This window comes from Dermacentor variabilis, chromosome 5 (assembly GCF_050947875.1).
Source record: "Dermacentor variabilis isolate Ectoservices chromosome 5, ASM5094787v1, whole genome shotgun sequence".
Taxonomy (NCBI): Eukaryota; Metazoa; Arthropoda; class Arachnida; order Ixodida; family Ixodidae; genus Dermacentor; species Dermacentor variabilis.
Window position 1 is genome coordinate 59,453,089 of NC_134572.1, and position 19,873 is coordinate 59,472,961.

Here is a 19,873-nt window from a genome sequence, read left to right on the forward strand (position 1 = left end):
TTTTTTTTATATGTTTGTGTTTACGCTCAAAAAGCGTCCAAACAAATAGTCTGAGAACAAGCGGTATGTCTGTACTTATGCATACTTCTTATTACGCACCAGTACAGCATCCATACCTTCTTTCTTAATGATTTGCACGTGGCGACATGTGCGTGAGTCGTGAAACTTTATCCTAGTCAAATACATGTGCCCCTCCCGACACAGTAAGTAACATGCACTTGGGAATTGAAATCGGTAGACACCGCAAATGCATATTTCGAGTCTGGCAGAGCCGTTTGAGCACCAGCGTGGATGTGAGAGAGAAAGAAAAAGCTTGTTAAAAACTAAGAGAAACGCCAGATGCTGTGGTGTTTCCGGCGAGATTCCTAGATAGAGTTGACTGTTTGGCTCCTAGACAGGAACTGTAGCTAGCTGTGGGCAGGGGTCTCACTTGAACGGATCTCTTTAACGCGAGGCTGGGCTAGTTGGTAATCCACGATGATGTGCGCAGCGGACAAGGGACTGCCGCCCGCGAACTATGTCATTTCACCAAGCCCGAAGGGTGGTTCAGGGCCCCTTTAGGATGTGCTCCCCGTGCACTTTGGGCACTTTCAAATGTCAGTGTGCTACCCGCATTATCACGTCCGCCCAGTCATTCCCTCCTGCGCCCATATGACTCGGGTGTCCAGCGAATGTGTGCCTCAACTTTGTTGTTCTGAACTCCGGCTTCGTCGTTGACAGCGGTTGCCAGAAAGTGCGTGTCAATCTTTCTGCATTCGTACGGTGTCCTGGAGTCCACGTGTTTGTGTGGGGTTATGCAATGTTAGAGGCTGCCTTTCTTGTCTTTTTGTTTTTCCCTGCTTGGACAGCCTCCAGAATCACTTGCAATTATTCACCGGTAGTGCTTGATTGTGTGCCATGAGCAACTTGTTGCCTCCTTACTACCGTTGCTGTTTGTCCAGGGAGTGCTGACGTGATTACGCGTGACTGCGGCGTCCGTGTAACTGCACTGAGCTGCATTGTCGCTAAAGAATGCTCTGTGACAATGGTAACGCCGCCGACTTTGTTGATTTTTCTCCCGCGTTGGTCGGAAGGGGATGTACAATGGCCGCCATTACGGGCAGCCATGGCGCCCAAAATTAAAAAAGAGGAGCTTGCATATTGCGACCGAACTGGGCGAGGTTGCTTCGATCTGAATACATAGCGGCCAGCCGCGCAGCAGCTGGGCGCGTCGTTCGCCCTCCCCCAGTTCTTCATGTGTGTTAATCTGAGCCTCCGAGTAAAGCACGTGATGTGGAGTATGCGTCGGGCAAACCAAGCGCTATGCGTATATTTTGAGGATGAGCTGCTTCGAGGAGACGACGCATTGTTATTTTTATTTGCTATGAGAACTGGTCTTTTATTATTATTATTATTATTATTATTATTATTATTATTATTATTATTATTATTATTATTATTATTATTATTATTATTATTATTATTATTATTATTATTTGCGTCATGTCATGCTGTTTTTCCCGTTTCTCTTTCTTCTTTTTTTGTTATGGCATCTATGTGCAGCTGCAGGCCTCTGTCACCAGCGACGAGGAATACCCGTGTGACCGCGCAGCTCTCTTTTGTGGGCTCGTGTAGTTTGAAAGATAAATCGCCACTTAAGCTCTTCGCTCGAAGGCTACGGAGACGGACCATCGTCCCTAGTGTTCCATTCTTCGCTGCGACAAGCCGGCCGGAATATTGCTCTTTTGAGCTGCAGTTGGCCCCCATATAGCAGCCCTGTTCTTCCCCGAGGGGGTGAGATGGTTCTTCAATAACGGAACAGTGTCCGATGTGCCGGCGCTGAAAAGCACTGGCGAACACGTCTGCACCTTAACTACGGAACAAACACAATAGCGCGCCGCAGATTGCACTGCGGATTCCCTTCGTTGAGAAACAAATGTGCCAGCAGCGAACCAAGGTTTCAGTCATCTTGTATGCACAGCCAGTGCAATTTATCGTTTTGTTTTTATCCATCTTGAATGCATCAAACCCCACGTTTCATGCTTGGAACCGCATGCACATGATTGATTGATTTTAATTAATTAATTAATTCATTCATTCATTCATTCATGCACAGACAGACCGACAGACAGACAAACAGACAGACAGACAAAGACAGACAGACAAAGAGACAGGCAAAGAGACAGGCAAAGACAGACAGACACAGACAGACAGACAGACACAGACAGACAGACACAGACAGACAGACACAGACAGACACAGACAGACACCGACAGACAAAGACAGACAGACAGGCAGGATAAGAAGGAAGAAAGAAAAGCAAAAGAACGAAGTTCAAAATACTGATACAGTCAGTTATCGGGTCGTAACTGTCTAGCCTTCTTTCACAAGACCATCGAACTATAAGTGCTAACGTTTCCGCCTCAATATTTATTAACGCTGCATGCCGAGTACCGACTATTGTATGCAAACAGATGTATTTTTCGATTAAATACAAGAAGACTATGCTTCTACAACGCCCGAGTAAGGGTGGTGTAAGAAACAAACACGTGATCTATACTGGCCTTATTCTTATCATTATTTTTCATTTTGCGTTCATCCCTGCGTCACACCAACGCTGCTGTGTAACGACGCGTGGGTGTTCTGCTTATTTTCGTTTTCTTCTGCTTTTCGTGGATAATTCAAGGTGCGCGCACACAGTATGCATCGGACAATTCGAAGTGCTATCAGTTGCGTTTGGACGCCAAAGGCAACTAATGAAGTCGTAGCGCTTGCGTCTCATGCGATTCGCCTTTATTCGTACTGAAGAAGACTGGCACAAAGATGTTGCTAAGCAAAATAAAGGCCAACAGGCATCTCGAAGCCTTAGGCTTCCAATTGAGGCCTCAGCGTTGTATGCGTAACAGGGTTTCCCTTAAGGTCGATATTGTACTTGTATGGAAGTTAGCCGCCTGCGTGCGTCCGGCGTGCGCTAATCCGTCGGTGGGTAAAACGTTGCCATGGAAATTGACACGTGGTCACTTGTCTACGCTGTGACGTTGTTGGATATCCCGCACCGCAACAAGAAGAGGTCGCCGCTCCTCCAATACTCACAAACAGTTATTTACACAGCGCGCAGACATGAAACATATTTTGACCCCGCCGCATTTGCCTGGTAAGGAGAAATACAGATTTACGCAAGTGGGCATCTCCACGCGTACCATTCGGCGCAGCCAGTGTGGCAGACCAGGCACTACAAGTTACAAACTAGTGAGCAATCGCCCTCCGATCGTTCTTTGCTCCGGATATTTCGTCGAAAATTGTGGTAATCTAGTGGCGTTTACAAAAGAGTGGAAAATCATCTCCTCATCCTCGTATGACTGTTTTAACCTACCTTTGCTAACACAAAGAATTTCGGTAAAACTAACTACACCTACACCCAAGCGTGGTTATCTTTGACAGGACCATCCGCTTCCCCGTTTTGTGCTTTATGTCGTGAAATAGACAGTTCGACGTGCAAAGAAGGCGTTTCTTAGCGTACAGTTCCACACGCGAGCTTTCAAATCTACTCTTTTGTGTCGGTTTATTGCCTTGCTCAGATATCAATGTTTGACGTTAACCAGTTTCAACGCAGCATGAGATGCTCAAGCGGAACATTTTCCCGTTAATACTGCCACGCTATACCCCATGCAACACCACCACCAACAATACAGGTCTTTGCATATGCATTATCACGTATACGTGCAAATGGGCTTTCTTGACCGTAGTGTAGAGTTCACGCTCACCAGAACATGTGGGAAAAAGAATACTTCGCGTTTCATAATTTCTGACAATGTCCTTTGAATAAGAGGGAAAAATAAATTAAATACCGTTTTTCTTCTTTTTCTTTTGTTTTTTGGATTCCGAGTCCGAATAATCAATTTAGGTTATTTAGTTCAGGGGCTGCATAGTGGGTTATTCAAGGATACTGAAATGGATGGCGCGGGAATAATTTCCTGCACGTGGTTTGTTTCAACCTGGTCCTCAATGTAAGTGCAAGAGCGCTGCTTCATCCCGCCTTCGTCGGAATACCAGTGGAGAGGTTTAAATAATTGCAGGTTTTTCTAACATCCAGAAACATTATACCGCTCGTTATGAAGGACGCCATACTGGGAGACCCTGCATTAATTTTGGCCACCGGGGGTTCTTTAACGTGTTCCCAAAGCCAAGGCACAGGGGCGCTTTTGCATTCCCTCCCCATGACAACGAGGCCGCCGCGGCCGGGATTCGAGCCCACGACCTCGTGCTCAGCAACGCGGCGCCGCAGCCACTAGGCCATTGCGACGACTACGGGTGGCGCGACACCAGATCGAACTTGCATTTTCCCTGTGCGGTTGTATAAGCACGAGTGCGCGGTTTCTCGCTCTCGTCTGGGACGACCGCATTCTCATGAGAAAGGAATGCGAACTCCGTTATGGCGTCATTCGTGGCATGGTGTTGCTGTCGCAAGATTAATTCCCGAAGTTATTACTACTTTTCCACGGCGCAATGCTTCCCAACAGAACACCTCAATTCATTTCTTTTAGACATTTAATTGTTAGAGTTCTTAAAAGAAAAGTTTTCTTCCATTCAGCATCATCATCATTCAGCCACACAGTTCTTATTAGCCTTGACTTTGGGAGAAACAATAGTTGACTTATCCCATGATTCGTATAGCCAGTGGCAACGACCGCTGGCGATTTCCTGGGTCAAGATTTTTTTTTCGGGGTGCGGTGATAACCGGCCATACCCTGGCCGGCCAACGCGTGCCCTGTTATCTCCAGCAGTCCTGGCATATCGGCGTTGCCAGCGCGCTGACAGATCAACCGTAGCCCTCTGGCAGATTGCCGCCGTTCGTGGGACGATTCCGTCCGTGTTATTGCGCGAGAGCCCGGCTGGGTGTGTTATTTCGCCGTCGAAGAAGGCCTGTCGCTGCACTAGAGCCATTCTCCTGTCGTCGACAACGAAACAAATTGTCTTGACGTCCAGTCTCATAAAAGTAACTGTCCCGAGCGGAAATACGATAAGTGAAGCCGACGACAGCTCTAAGTAGTCGTATAGTAGGTGCGTATAGGCCGCACGGATATGAGCAATCAGATCACCTCAGTGTTTGTTTGTTTGTTTGCTTGCTTGCTTGCTTGTAATACTGATAACAGAATTATACGTCTCGCACATTTCATTCGTGTATTTGAGGCATTTTCTCATATTTCCCTTATCTACAATGTGCCTACAGTACAAGTAATGCGTTGATTTATTGCAGTGTATACGCACTCGTATAGCAGGCGCGTCGGTCACGTAGGGAAACCAGAATCAATTGAAGCAAGTGCGTTTTTTCTTTGTTTCCAATACTATGAACTCTAGGTGGTGCTACAGGGCAAGTGATAGGTGGTGCTACAGTGACAAGAGGGATAGTCTTGCTGTGCAAGATGGCCGTATTCGTAAATAGACTGGAATGACGAACCACCAATATATATATATATATATATATATATATATATATATATATATATATATATATATATATATATATATATATGTGTGTGTGTTTGATCAGTTCGTCTCACCTACTTTCAGCTGAATAATATATTTATCTTTCTTGAGCACCTCGAGATTTTCTTTTATCACATATTGGTTCTGCTAAACCCACAGAAGCGAGTTTAAGTTTATATGGATAAAATGAAATGGCATCGAGAGTTAGATGAGGCATGATAATGTTACAGTAGGCCTTGTTGGTAGGACGTTTTCGCAAATATATCGCGCCATACCACGGATACAGGTAAAAAAAATAGGATACGAAAGCCGTATAAGGGTTAAGTTAGCGCTTTGTCGTCTCCTTTCTGTCCGTCTGCGTGGTTTTGCAATACAAGGTGCGATATCACGAGTGCTCTGTACGTTGTTTTAAAGCTGTACGTATGGTCGATATAGGACGCTGTTCTCAGGGGTTGTACCCAAGTAAACAAGTAGCTGTCCTGAAATTTACGCATGCCACAGTAGCGCCGCGCGGGCGTTTTCAGTTGGGGAGTGAATATGTACGCTAGAATTGCACGTCTTTTTCGTATATGTATACGCACATAGAGCTGCCGTTTCTCACGTGCATCATAATGCAAAAAAAAAAGACATTAATTTCCCGCAGCAGCAGAACTGCCAGGAAAAATCTCCTACACCCGTCCTCATCACCATCCTGGTGAAAACGTGCCACGCGCCAGAAGGAACGTGCTCTGCGCGCAGCCGACAGCAAGACACTCGCAAGTGGAGCAACACGCCGAGCCGAAAGGTTCCATCCAGCTGCGCCTCATGGGAGGCCGCCGGCCGTTCCGTGTTGGTGGCTCTGTTGCCGCGGTCGTTGCTTGGGGTGACGGCTCGTCGCCGTGGGAGGTGGGGCGTTGGTATACTGGATGTTCTGGCGGCTCTGTGGCGAAGAGAATGCATAATGGATAGCAGAAGGCGCCCGCCGTTCGGGCGCTCATCTCCTCCTCTCATCTCGGCCTCTCGCCTCCTCTTTCTCGCCCCGTCCGCCGCTCTCCTCTACACCAGCGCCCGCGCGCAGTTCGGCTTAGTGGGCCTGATTGCTCGTCTCTCTTAACAGTATACCCTTCTGCCCTCTCTTATAACTCAGGGCATCGGACACCCACCTCTCCCCTCTTTAATTATTCAATTCCCGCTTTGGCGACGCTCGTAACAAGCTGCTGTTTGTCGGCACCGCCGATGGTTTGGCGATGCGTCGCCTCTCTTCCGGCCATAATGACACGACTCTGTCTGCTATTTTTGTGTGGGCTCTGCGATTTCGGCAAAGGCTGTTTTCTTTTTCCCCTAGGAGTAGAGGGTGGGAAAAGGCGTTAGGCACACCAAGGTATGCAGGGCAGGTACGTCGATCTCGCCGGTGTCATGCTGGCGTGCGGTGCCACGTGCTCGTGTACGTACATGCCAGAGTTAGAGGCGTTGACGAACCATGCATTAAGCGTCGCGACGCTGTTGCCTGCGGCAGCCGGCACAACACTTGTAGCGTCTCGATTTTTCGTCGCTGGTTTATAGTGGCGTATTCTTCGTTCTTGTCGCGTTCGCGTATACGGGAGTATACAGTTTGGCAAGTGCAAATTAAAGAAAGAAATTGAGGGAGTATGGAAATAGTGCGAAATCGCCTACACTGTTCTCGGAAGTAAAACTATTTTTCTTCTGAAATGTAGCGGACTATACTACGTCTATTTTTTAGTACCTAATTATGAGTGCTTTTCTCGCTCATTTGTCTTGCAATCCTTTCCGCGTGCCGTGTTCAGCGCGGCGAGCAAGGAACTTTTTTTCCCGCGCCCGAGCTTCTGTGCTGCTACCTCACGATTTTGATTGCCTTCGAAGAGTGCCATGGACTCCGCATACATCACGATAAGTGGTCTCCGTGACGACAGTGAATGCGCGACAAAAGTTATCAGTAGGAATAGCGTCAACATGTCGTATTCGTAGCATTATGGGGGACGGGGGAGGTGGATATGTTGTTGACCAGGGTGTCTACCAACCGGGAAAACCGAGAAAAACGGGAATTCTCAGTGATTTTGAATAGTCTGGAAATACTCAGGGAAAACTCAGGTAATTTGTGCTTCTATCAGAGAAAATTAGCTGTAATGTTATTGAAAGGGAACGAAATTCATGGTAATGCTGGCTGGAGTAACAAAAAGAAATCATAACGAATCACCTTCGACACCGTGTCGTCGGCTGGAGGAGTTGCCAGTGTACAGTCAACGACCAACTTTCCGGACGCCGGATAATTCGAACAGCTTCGCGGCACCGCGACGTACCCCGTAGAGTCAATGTATAAGAACTTCTGAAATTTCGGACGCAAGAACCCTTCGCGGTGCGATTTTTCGGACATTTTACCGTGACCGCAGGTTCGAAATGGCATTAATCAAACAAAGCCACCACCTCTGCCATTTTGATTACCTAGCCGCCTCGAACGGTGCTCTTGCACGCAGATCCGCTTGCAGCCGTAGGCGCCACCACCGCGGCAGCGCTAGGCCTAGCTGCTTCAACGTTCGCTGTTAAGCTTCTTGCCGTTCGGTGCCGTATTTTTCATTGAAAGAATTTGCCACCGTCAGCAACGCGACTCCGCCTTTGTGGTCCTCGCTATTAGCTTCGAAGCTCGGGAAGCACGGGGCGTTGTAATGCCGTTTTCTGAAAATGATATTCCCCTTGCTACAGTAATGTTACGTGGTGAAGCATACGCAAAAGTATTGCTGTGAAGCATAACAAGTGTGGGAAGGGGCAATTGTCACGAGACGCAGTATGTATTCCTAAATTATACACGCGTGCACTCGCCATCTCTAGTCACAGTACGAGCACTGATGTGCCTAATAAGTGTACTGGCAGGCATTCAGAGTTTTTTTCGGATGTGCTTGTTGCGATTTGAGCCCTTAAGGGTAGTAAAAGACATGCGTTTATTTTGTCGAACTGCCCGATTTTTCGGATGTTTTTCACGGCCCCCTAGGGAGTGCTAAAAATCGTACGTTGACTGTACAACCTGGTACAACTGACCAAAAGGATGGTTCAAATGGTTCGTGAAGCGAACGTGTGTCGGAAGGAAGACAGGAACAGAAAGGACATGTGCATTTAGGAATGAACGGGAAAGAAAGCGTGCTGCCGCCGTTTTGAAGGAGCTTGAGCTCAAAAAAAATTAAGTGTTGGCTAATGCCGAGATGCAGGTGTCCCTCATCCAGACCAAATAAATGTTATTTTTTAACATGCTTACTAGAGAGTGACAGCGTCGGGTGACATGGTGTCAGCCCACCTTGACATAAAACAAAGTTCTGTGTCACTCAAGTAATTTTGCAAGAGCACTCAGGGAAAACTTGGAAAACTCAGGGAATTAAAGAACAATTTGATAGACACCCTGTTGACACGGCGCCACCCTGTTGACACGAACTACCACCAGCAATCCCGTTCGGAGAACGGGATTGCTGGTTGGAGTTCGGCACTGGCGTCTTTTGTCGTTGAGGCAATCACGGCACCTCACGCTATGTTCGACGGAGTGTAGTAAATGTAGATGGAAACGGTGCTAAGATGCTAGTGTCGTATCGTATCTGTTAATCTATTCTTGCTTCTCCATTGTTTGTTAGCGTACTATTTGTGTCTGTATACAGATAGATAGGTATGCGGGCTTGATAGTGGCTTGACTTGGCAGCAGCGGGGGCAGCGAAGAGCACGCCTGAAACGTCTTTCTTGTCACCGCAGATAAGCCCATCAAACAAGCCACATCTGCTGCTTGCCTCGGATCCACGTGCCTACGTTGGGGGTGTGGCAACAGTGTCTTCTGGAATCTGCGCCACTGTACCGCCACCAGGGGCCATCGAAGCCTATATAAACCGGACATCATCGTGCGCCGGACCACTTGGCAGCAGCGGGGGCAGCGAAGAGCATGCCTGAAACGTCTTTCTTGTCACTGCAGATAAGCCCATCAAACAAGCCACATCTGCTGCTTGCCTCGGATCCACGTGCCTACGTTGGGGGTGTGGCAACAGTATCTTCTGGAATCTGCGCCACTGTACCGCCACCAGAGGCCATCGAAGCCTATATAAACCGGACATCATCGTGCGCCGGACCACTTGGCAGCAGCGGGGGCAGCGAAGAGCACGCCTGAAACGTCTTTCTTGTCACCGCAGGTTGGATATCACTCCCATATATACTTTTTCATGCTGTTTTAGTTTTTCTTTCTTTTTTTTCCTTTTTTTTTCTGCTCCCCGCTGCCATAATTGTCTACTGTTCGTTTGGTACCCTGTCTAACCATGTCTACTCGTTTCGAAGAAGATATCAGGAAAGAAATGAAAGAATTCAAATCTAAAATGGAACGTGATCTGAGGAAGGAGTTAAGAGAAGTCAAAGAAAGTCTTGAGTTCCTAAGTCTGAAATTTGAAGAAAGCAAACTGAAAAACGATATGCTGCAAAAAGAGAATGAAGCTCTGAAAAAAGAGAATCTAACGCTCAAAGAAGAATGTGATAAGGCTGTGAAAAAGCTTGCAGATCATGAATCAAGAATCGCAAATAGCGAGCAAAACTCTAGGAACCGCAATGTGGAAATCAAGGGGATAGAGGAAGATAGGAATGAAAATCTGCATGAAATACTGAATCAAGTGGGTGCAGCTCTGAATGAACCAGTAACCGTGAGCGACATTGATGTTTGCCACAGAGTGAAAACCAGGAATGATTCTTGTTCCAACATAATAGTGCAATTAAAGAGCCGCTGAAAGCGTCACGCCTTTCTGCTTAAAGCAAGAAAAACTGGGCTCTCGGCAAATGACATTGGTCGCTCAAGCAATAAGCCAATATTTGTTAATGAGCATCTCTGCCCTACTCTCAAGAAATTGCTTGGAATGGCAATCAGTAAGAAAAAGGCATGCGAATGGAAATTCGTATGGACGAGAGATGGTAAGATTTTTGCTCAAAAGGACGAGCAGTCCGCAGTGATTCGCGTAAGCACTGAAAGTGACATCGGAAAAATAGTTTAGGTGAATGGCGTCAGGCTATTGAAGATCACTCCTATTCATCATGGCATTGCAACCCGAAGACGTTCACAGTCTTGCAGCTTCCGAAAACGATATTAAACTAACATGCTTCCACCTTAACATCAGATCTGCCTACCATAAACACGACTTGCTAAACGTCTTCCTGGACCAATTTTGCTTTAAATTCGACATAATTATGCTGACCGAAACGTGGTTTAATTCGGACTGCGATGCCATACAGATTGATAATTATCAGACCTTTCGTCTAAACCGCCAAGACAAACGTGGTGGAGGAGTGTTACTGAATATCAAGAAGTGCATTACTTGTGACCTACTTCCTGAATTTTCCTTTATAACACGTGATGCAGAGTGTGTTGCTATTGTATCACAGAAATATATTGTAGCTGTAATGTACCGCCCTCCAGATGGAATTGTGGATATATTCATTGTGTATTTGGAAGCTTTATTGAATTATGCAAGTGAAAACGACCTGGTACTAATACTGGGGGGTGATTTTAACATCGACATGCTGAATTACTCAAATGCTCAAAACAAGTTACAGACAATGCTATCTTCATACTGTTCGACTAATGTAATTAGAGATTTCACACGAGTGACAAACACAACGAATACATCAATTGACCTATTTATAACAAACCTACCAGAGCACAAAGTTATTGGTGGTGTATTGGCATCAAGCATTAGCGACCACTTACCTATTTTTTTGTTGGCAAAAGTGCTTAGTAGAGACCGTACGACACTTCCACAAACGAAGAAAATTCTAGATATTTGCGAAAAGACATTGCAGAACTTTCGCAATCACCTTACAAAAATAAAATGGGATGCCGTATACATGTCTCATACATCTGACGATGCATATGACGAATTCTTGCGCCTATTTCTTGATGCGTACATGAAGTCATTTCCATATATCGTACTCAAGAAAAGTAAAAAAGCGCGCAAGCCTTGGATAAATAATGAATGCCTTAAAATGATTAAAAAGAAAGATAAGCTTTTTAACAGGTTCCTCCAAACGCGTAAAACTGATGATTGGGACATATTTCGGACACACAGAAACAAAACTAATGCCTTATTACGGAATACAAAGCGAAACTATCTCTACAGTTACTTCGATATAGGGAGAAAACAGAAATTGGACTTAATGTGGAGGGAAATTAATGAGATGCTAAATCGGGTACCCAAAAATGCAGAGGTTGGTGAACTAACGCTGAACAATCAACTTAAACAAGGAACTGAATTAGCAGAAGAATCTAATCACTACTTCACAAATCTAGTCACTAGCTCTCATTCTCCGGAGGCAGTAAATGGGATCTCGAGAAATTCTACCAGCATATATATGAATCCTACAACTGATAGTGAAATAAATAACGTGTACAAATCTCTCAAGAACAGCTTAACATGTGATATCGACAACATTCAAATCAGGCCAGTTCTTGACATCATATTGACACAGCTCACGCATATTTATAATATAGCTCTCTCGACAGGTGTTTTTCCAAAGAAAATGCAAATAGCAAAAGTTATTACAATATTCAAGGGCGGAGAAAGGAACAACTTATCAAATTACAGGCCGATATCCATACTACCCGTGTTCTCCAAAAGCTTAGAAGAAATAATGTACGCTAGAATAATTGGGTTTGCCAACAAATACAATTTGATCAGCCCCACCCAATTCGGATTCAGAAAAGGCAGCTCTACAGAACTTGCCCATGTCATGCAAAAAGAAATCATTCTGAAAGCATTCGATGAAAAACGCCTGATAGCTGGTGTATATATCGATTTCTCAAAGGCGTTCGACCGTCTAAACCACTTAACACTAACTAAAAAACTAGAAGTATACGGAATTAGAGGCACACCTCTCGCGCTTATAACGTCCTACCTGCAACATAGAATGCAATGTGTTTGCATTCAGGGAAATTTATCTACGTGCAAAGCAGTTACCTCAGGTGTCCCCCAAGGGAGCATACTTGGACCGCTTCTATTTAATTTCTATATCAATGACATTACACAACGTAACCGCGGCGCAGAGTACATAACTTATGCAGATGACACAACAATTTTTCTTCGCAGTCAACATTATGAAACTCTTGAAAGTAAAATTAATGAAGCTCTCCGCGATTTACACGAGTGGAGCATAATAAATTCACTTGAAATTAACATAAATAAAACAAAAGCTATTATCTTCACACCTCGACAGTCCCCTGCAACACCCACTTTGAACCTAATCTTAGGGAATTCACGTATAGAAATTGTTGACTCAGTAAAGTCACTTGGTGTAATTTTCCAAAAGCATATGTCTTGGGACATCCATGTTAACCACGTTGCTACGCAAATTGCAAAGGCAGTAGGAATTCTGGCGAAATTCAAGTTCCACTTACCAATAGCTGTCAAACTTCATATTTATAACTCACTACTTTTTTCACATTTGAATTATTGCTCTCTAGTATGGGGCACAACCACGTTAACAAACCTGAACCAGTTGCTTATGTTGCAAAAGAAAGCACTTCGTCACATTGCATGCATTGAATATACTGCGCACACAAGACCTCTATTTATAAAATACAATCTTGTCACTGTGCATAAATTGTACCCTCTAAATCTAGCCAGAAAATATAAATATGATTCAGACGGTCTTCTACGTACACTTTCAGAATTGACACCACTCACAAGGTCTTATAATTCACGCAGAGATGATACCCGGAAAATACCCTTTACACGCCTTATGTTAACAAAACAAATGCTTCGTCACACGCTTCCAAAGCTGTTAAACGAACTTCATAAATACGGAATAAAATTAGAAACAACTGGGAACCGTGCAATCAACGCTTATTTTGTTGCGAAAGATTGATCCATTTCTTTTGTATGAAAGCTACATATTTATGTACAATATTGTTCCAGATTTCCGAATTATTATTTTTTGCAGTGTTACAATTGTATAAAGCATCGATGAATTTATTGTCATGAATGCCTGAGGGAATTATCATTGTTCAACGTGTACACACAGTTTTTTTTGCATTTCCACTCTCTCACTGTATGCCATGTAAACGGGGGCTCGAAGCTTCTCAAGTGGATAGATCCACGTTTCTACGAGCCCTCGTCTTCCACAAAAGAACAGATTTGTGGATGGAATAAATTTTTTTTTTATTGATTGATTTGATTGATTGAAGATGCCGGTCTCAATAGTAAGGAAGTTGGCGGTGAATCTGTAGGTTCGCTGAGTTCTATCTGAATGCATTCTCATCGAAGAAATTCAATTTTCTCCCTCTTTGCCAGTGTCAGGAAGAGCACAGCCGTCTCCTGGATTTAACGTTATTTCAGTCGTTTTGCGAGAAAAACGTGTAAGCTTGTGATAAACCCGTGAAATATGACGCGTGATTTTGATTGTCCAACAGTTGTCTGTGCTATAGGCCCTCTTGAGGAAGCAACTCATATAGTTCATGTATGTGGGGCTGAAACGCAATAGATACATATAAGCCATCACATGAATTTAATTTCGCTGCTCATTTGTTTTCGAAGTTTGTCCTGTATGCATTCCAACATGTGTCCGGAACTTGTGACACTTTTTCGGTGGCGTTTGACGAAATTGGACAGAGCTTTACAAAAACTTGATGTTTGCACACTATCTTTTGATGTGTCATTCTAGCATAAGCTTACCGTGGTGTAGCTCGAAGTCTCCTCCTACAGTGCTGTTCATCTTTTCAATTTTACGTGCAACCGTACCTTTACATTACTTGGAGGATTGGGGAGGTGCTCTGCGTAGTTTAAAAAGCACCTATTGCAATACATCCCTTAACGTATATCACTTACTCTGGCCGTGCTCGCAAGCTCACATAAACTCCGAACCGGACAAGCGCAAGTTTGAAAAAGCAATCCGGAGCGAAGAACTCGCTCCCCAACTATCGGCCGACCAGCCGGTCCGCGACGCCTCCAGGAAACTCAACCTCCCGGTTCCGTCGTGGGAGACGCCCGCTCCATGAGAGCCCAAAACTCTCGTGGCCTGCAGGACATGAATAAAGTTGATTTCCTTCCTTCCTATACCATCAACATATCGCAATCACCGCGGCTCGCACGCGATGTGATCCGAAGGGCCCATTTTGCTAGAACTTGATTGATGGTGTGTTGAGCGCAGGCAAAGTTTAGAGGTCGAATAAGGCGACACAGGATCTGTATTCTTTCTGGTGCTCAACACTTTTCCTGCTCTGTGCGATCTACATTTGAGGTCTGTTCGTTCAATTGTCCTCAGCACATCGTGTGTACAAGCTCAACAGCAGCTGGGATTATACGCGCAGTTAAAGCCTTTTTTTAAGTCGTCAAGGAATCGTTACCAATAAAGAAAGTTCGTCTCGCACAAAACCGGTAACATGATAACATAGCGCAGACACAACTTCTCCTTGCAAAACAAAATTGTCAGTGGAAACATGTCGTAACGTGTTGGTAAAGATACGCAGGTCCTTTTTCTTATACCACGTATGCGACATCCGCCTAATGCGGCCGGCTGTGTAGGCACTGTATTGGAGAAGACCTTGTCTGTGAGGGAGAAAAGCCGTGCGATGAACGGCTTCTGCATCGGAGAAGCCATCTTTACGGTGTAGCTGGGCAAGGCGACGTCCGCTAAATCGCGGTCTGTGCAGTAGGGCACTGTATACGGGTTTTGCCTTACCCGAAAGTCCTGGCCCGGCCCGGCCCGCGGGCCTCGCTCGGGCACCGTAAGCAAGTTGTGATACGTGCCCGGGTCAGGCTCAGGCCTGGGAGCTTCGGGCTCGGGTACGACTTCAGTCGGACCAGTAGTAGGCCCGGGTAGGTTACTTGTAACTTCGCGAAATTGTCCGCCCTTACAGAATTTTGGGTCGGTAGTGCTTGTCGTCCAACAGGAAACCAGGAGCAGGCAAGCAACGACACAGCGGTGGCACACTCCACCAATGAGCCTCCACCAATTAGTTCATGCCGCACCGTAACGCTCGAGCATAATAGACAGGATGCGTTTTATTTTTTCCTTTCTTTTTTACCTGTTTACTTCTCTGCGACAACTGCAATGAAAAACCTGACGCAATCAAACGTCTCTAGCCATGTATCTCTGTGCGGCTGGGATCTCCACAATAACAGAAAACTGCACGATGCTTCGTTTGGCCTTGAGGGCTAACGGGCCGAACCGAGTTGGGCCGAGTTGGGTGCAACACGAACTTTTGGGGCCCTCGGGTCGGATAAGGGTCAAGCTTGAAACCTCTGAGCCGGGCTCGGGTGAGCCAGCAAACGTCACTTTTGGGCTCGGGCTGGGCCCGGGCCAGAAAACACGGCGCGTGCTGTGTGCAACTTCGACAGTGGTTTTAAGTCTATTCTATCAACACCTCATTGATGGCTTGTTTCCGAGCAGCACTTACTGAAAACCTTGTTGACATTTCTAAGAATTTCTCCACACTTTTCTTAGTCCTGAATAGACTTATTTAGAAAGCACTTTGAGTGCAAACTTTTGTAATGTAGTCTCGCTTCGATTCAGTACCCATCGATCCACCTGCGTTAGCCTGTAAACTCTTGCTGCGTGTGCTGCCAGTATTAGAAGTCGTCAAGGCATTCTGAAATGTGAAACTTGCTTGGAGCTGGCGACTAAGCTAAAGGGTAGTTTTTTTAGCACACTATTTCGCACTTCACGAGCGCATGAAGTGCCAGGGCCGCTGTGAACCCGTATATGCGGTGTGCTTGCGGTTGATTTGTTAGCTGTAACGGCTGGTCGAACAGACTCACTCGCCGTGACCGCAGCTTGCTACTGTTTCTGTGCGGGGCTAGTCCTCTCGAATTTGTACATTGCAGAGCTGAACTATGTTGTCCACTACTGTTCATGAAGCAGTCAGTCAACCATAGCTGACACAACCGGTACGTAACTCGAACCAAAAAATGTTGCGAGAAACTGCACCGAAAAGCTTGTCCTTTGACTTCGTGCTGTCGTACACGGAGTCCCCGTTCGAGTGTCGGTTTTGGTTGCAGCGCTAACGTCCGGCTCGCCAGTGCAACTGATATTATATAATACAAGCGTTAATGCAGTCTATCTACTATGACATTCGGAATTGGCCTCTGACCAGCTTAGTATTGGTCCACCTGCTTCCTTGTGGGACAGCGTGTGAAAGTCGGCGGTTGTTCGAGGCTGATTTTCGTCAGTTGAGCGAGAGTAACAGGCGGAGTTTTCTTGACCGACTGGGAATGCCCGCTGCATGATACGCGCGTGTGTGCGGGATACTGTCAAGCCGACGTTGGTGCCGTCGCCGGCCGGCGAAGGCGGAGCCCGCAATGCCTCGCTTGTTCGGAATATGTACACTCCGTGCACAATTCGGTTAATTAAAAAAGACCGCTGTAATTATCTTCAAAACTTAAATCAGGGCTATAGAAATCTGCAAGACGCCGGAGGTTGCGCATGGAATAAAATAAGATGTCTAATAATAGTTGGTGAGGAATTGTACGCCAAACATTTCAAATAAACTCAGTCGTGCACCATTAGATAGGCGCGAAATTATCTCATTGCAGTATCTACATACAGGTCGTCTACCTATCGATTGTACATGAGCTGCCTTCAGATAAAACAGCAGGACGACCTCTCTGTCTTTCCTCGAATAAACCTTCTACTCGCTCTCAGATAAAAGTAGTGCTCTCCTTGGCAATCTTGTGGATGCATTGTTCATGTGAGTACTAGTGCCTGCGAATTGTTGGGGGCTTTTTGTATTCCAACTCACTGTGATCTGTTCCATAAAAGCGTTCATTCTGAACTGACCTTTTCTAGCGTCGGCAAGTCATCAATAACAAAAAATGGTAGCATTAGCATAACGGTTGTTTAATTTCAAAACCGGCGTAGTTGCAGCCATTTGACAGCCGCCATGATCGTATTTGAGTATACGCCTGCAGCAAGCGCCAAGCAGGTTTGGTTACCAAATTTCAACAATACACTGAACATCCTCTCCGGGCACCGGAACCAGGTCACCGCGCTGAACGTTGCAAACATTAATGCGGTCGATGACAACGCAAGTCCTAGACTCTCGGGATTCGTAGATTGTGCGCGAACGTTCTTGACGCTTAGAATTTTGTTATACAGCGGGCTGCATTGTGTGCCGCGAGAATGTCATATATGCAGTCCACGTCTCTAGATAATGACACGTGTACTTGCTTGTCTTTATCGGGTGGCACGTTTCACCGCCTAACAAATGTTATTGCACAGCGCACGACGCGCCTGCATGCATCGGAAGTTTCTTGAATGTGATCGATGCTTCCATCCGCTGTCTGTGACCGAACCTTGTGTAATCTGATTGCATTTGTGCGCGAGGCTAATAATATAGAACTTTATGGAAGGAACGCTGGTCCCAGCGATTACACTAGAACATTCGACTGCTGATCTATAAAAGCCGACGCGCTTGACCCGCTGATCAGATTTTCGACGACCGCCGGTCGTGTTTGCCGCTACCGTTGTTCGTTGAGTGTAGCCTGTTTTTGAGGGCAAAACTTCGCCCAATAAAAGGCTCGTTTCGTTAATCACAGTTTTGCTGTCTTCGTAACCGTCACTACCACTTGACAATAAGAACCTTTACATACCGTAGTGGTAACGCCTGTCGTTGCGTTGAAACTGTCTGCGAGGGGTCGTTCCGTCGAGGAGAGATCGAAGAAGCCATTTAAACCGACGAAGACTGCGGCTATTATTAGGCGGGCTATGCGTTATTCCGAAGAGTGTCGCGTCTGTAGGGTGATAGGGTGCAGACTGAGACTAGAGTCACACGTTAACGTTGACGCACAATGATATTTTTTTTAAGAAACGCAGTAAAACAGGCACCGTCTTGGGTGTTCTTCATGTGTCCTTCGTGTATTAGCCCATCCGAACTGCAAATATAGGTGTCAACCAAGCCCCGAACTGGAAGATTTAGCTGTCGTTTCAACTATGCAAGGAAGTGGTTCGTTCAGAAATACTCTATTTCCTTAATGCAGGTCTATATAGGCTATATAAAGAGCGCTGCCGCAAGCAGCCCTGCGTTTCAGGCTGCATCTAGCTTCTTTCGAGTGCTCACTTTGGCGCGTTTCTTGCCCAAGCCATTAGGTATTGATGTGACAAAAGGAACGGCATGCACATCTCCAACGTTATTTTTACGCCGCATGGCTCTTGGTTTCGTTCGCAAGATCTCCGTAGCCCCTACGAAGCGTCGTGCTGGACGTGTTGGACGGATGGATGCAAAACTTTCATGAAATTCCTGAGGTACGGGACTCAGCGCGCTGCGGGCCGCTCCCACGTTGGGACAGTCAGGCCACTCCCGACCGCCCCATCGTGGGCTCTCTAGACAGCCCATAGTCGCGCCCTGGCGTCGGGGCTCTTAATTTGCCACGATAAATTGAATGTTTACCCGAATATGACCGGTGGAGAATAAAAACCACCATGATTTGCAATAGCACTCGGGGTCTTAAGGTATACAAACGGTAAACTACTTATGAGCAGTGCGTCCGGTGATACGGCGGTCGTGATAAAGTGCGAGGAAGACATTCAAAACCTGAGTTCATCAGCAGCAGCTTTTCGCCTGCAATTGGTTGTTTTCTGACACCACGGTGCACTTAGGCCACGTTGCTACGGATGAATGATTTGATTTTCTCCGCACTCGGAGAAAGGGATTAAATTTCTTACACATGAATGTAAAGTCCGCAAAAGATTAAATAGACGAGCTAAAAAGCTTTCTTGTTTATATAAAGGCGTGCTGTGATGTCGTAATGTTAAGCGAAACCCGGTATAATAATCATGTTAATAAGTTTAAGCTTCCTAAAAAGAAAACATTTTATTTGAATAGGTCGGGCACACGTAGAAGAGGTGTGTCGGTATCAGTAGATGATTCTGTCGTGGCGCCTATTACCTGAATTTTCCTGTATTACTTGAGACTATCAAATGTTGTGTGTTGATACCCATGGAATCCTTCTTGCTGTGTGGTATCGTCTACCTGACGGCAATCTATCATCGTTTTTAACTTTTTGTATCATTTTCTCACTACAGTGAGCGAGAGGAGGCAAAGGGTCATCATTGGTGGAGATTTCAATATCGATATGAGCGTGGAAACGGCTAAGAAAATGAGTTTTGAAGGAGCACTTACTCCTAATGGATGTTCAATGCTATAGAGTCAGTGACTTCTGTGACTATATTTGACCTTTTTCTGACGAATTATGACCTGTCATGCACTACAACTTGTGTTTTAAGTAGTTCGATAGGTGATCATATGTCCATTTGTTTGTTTGTTAGCATCAGATGTAGTAATCGTAATTTAAGAAGAACAGGTATCACTTTCCAATCAATAACTCGATGTTCTTTAGAAATGTTCCACTCAGAACTTAAGCAGGTGCGCTGGAACGAAATTTTTCTTGAATTTAATGCTGAAGTGGGCTTATAA

General features: G+C 45.6%; 1 protein-coding gene across 3 annotated transcripts in view; it reads left to right on the forward strand.

The window, feature by feature from the left end:
* LOC142582640 (beta-1,3-galactosyltransferase 1-like) overlaps positions 1 to 19,873 on the forward strand; it is a 67,298-nt gene that overhangs the window by 33,255 nt on the left and 14,170 nt on the right. The window contains exon 2 of one of the 3 annotated variants that reach the window (XM_075692554.1): positions 9,193 to 9,620. The exons of 1 other annotated variant lie outside the window; for it this stretch is intronic. Coding sequence is in view for 1 of the 2 variants with exons in the window: in XM_075692552.1 (XP_075548667.1) it covers positions 18,676 to 18,702 (27 nt within the window). In the remaining variant the exon portion in view is untranslated. Of the gene's footprint in view, positions 1 to 9,192; positions 9,621 to 18,660; positions 18,703 to 19,873 lie in introns of those variants that run through there. One more of the 3 variants, XM_075692552.1, reaches the window with a different exon arrangement.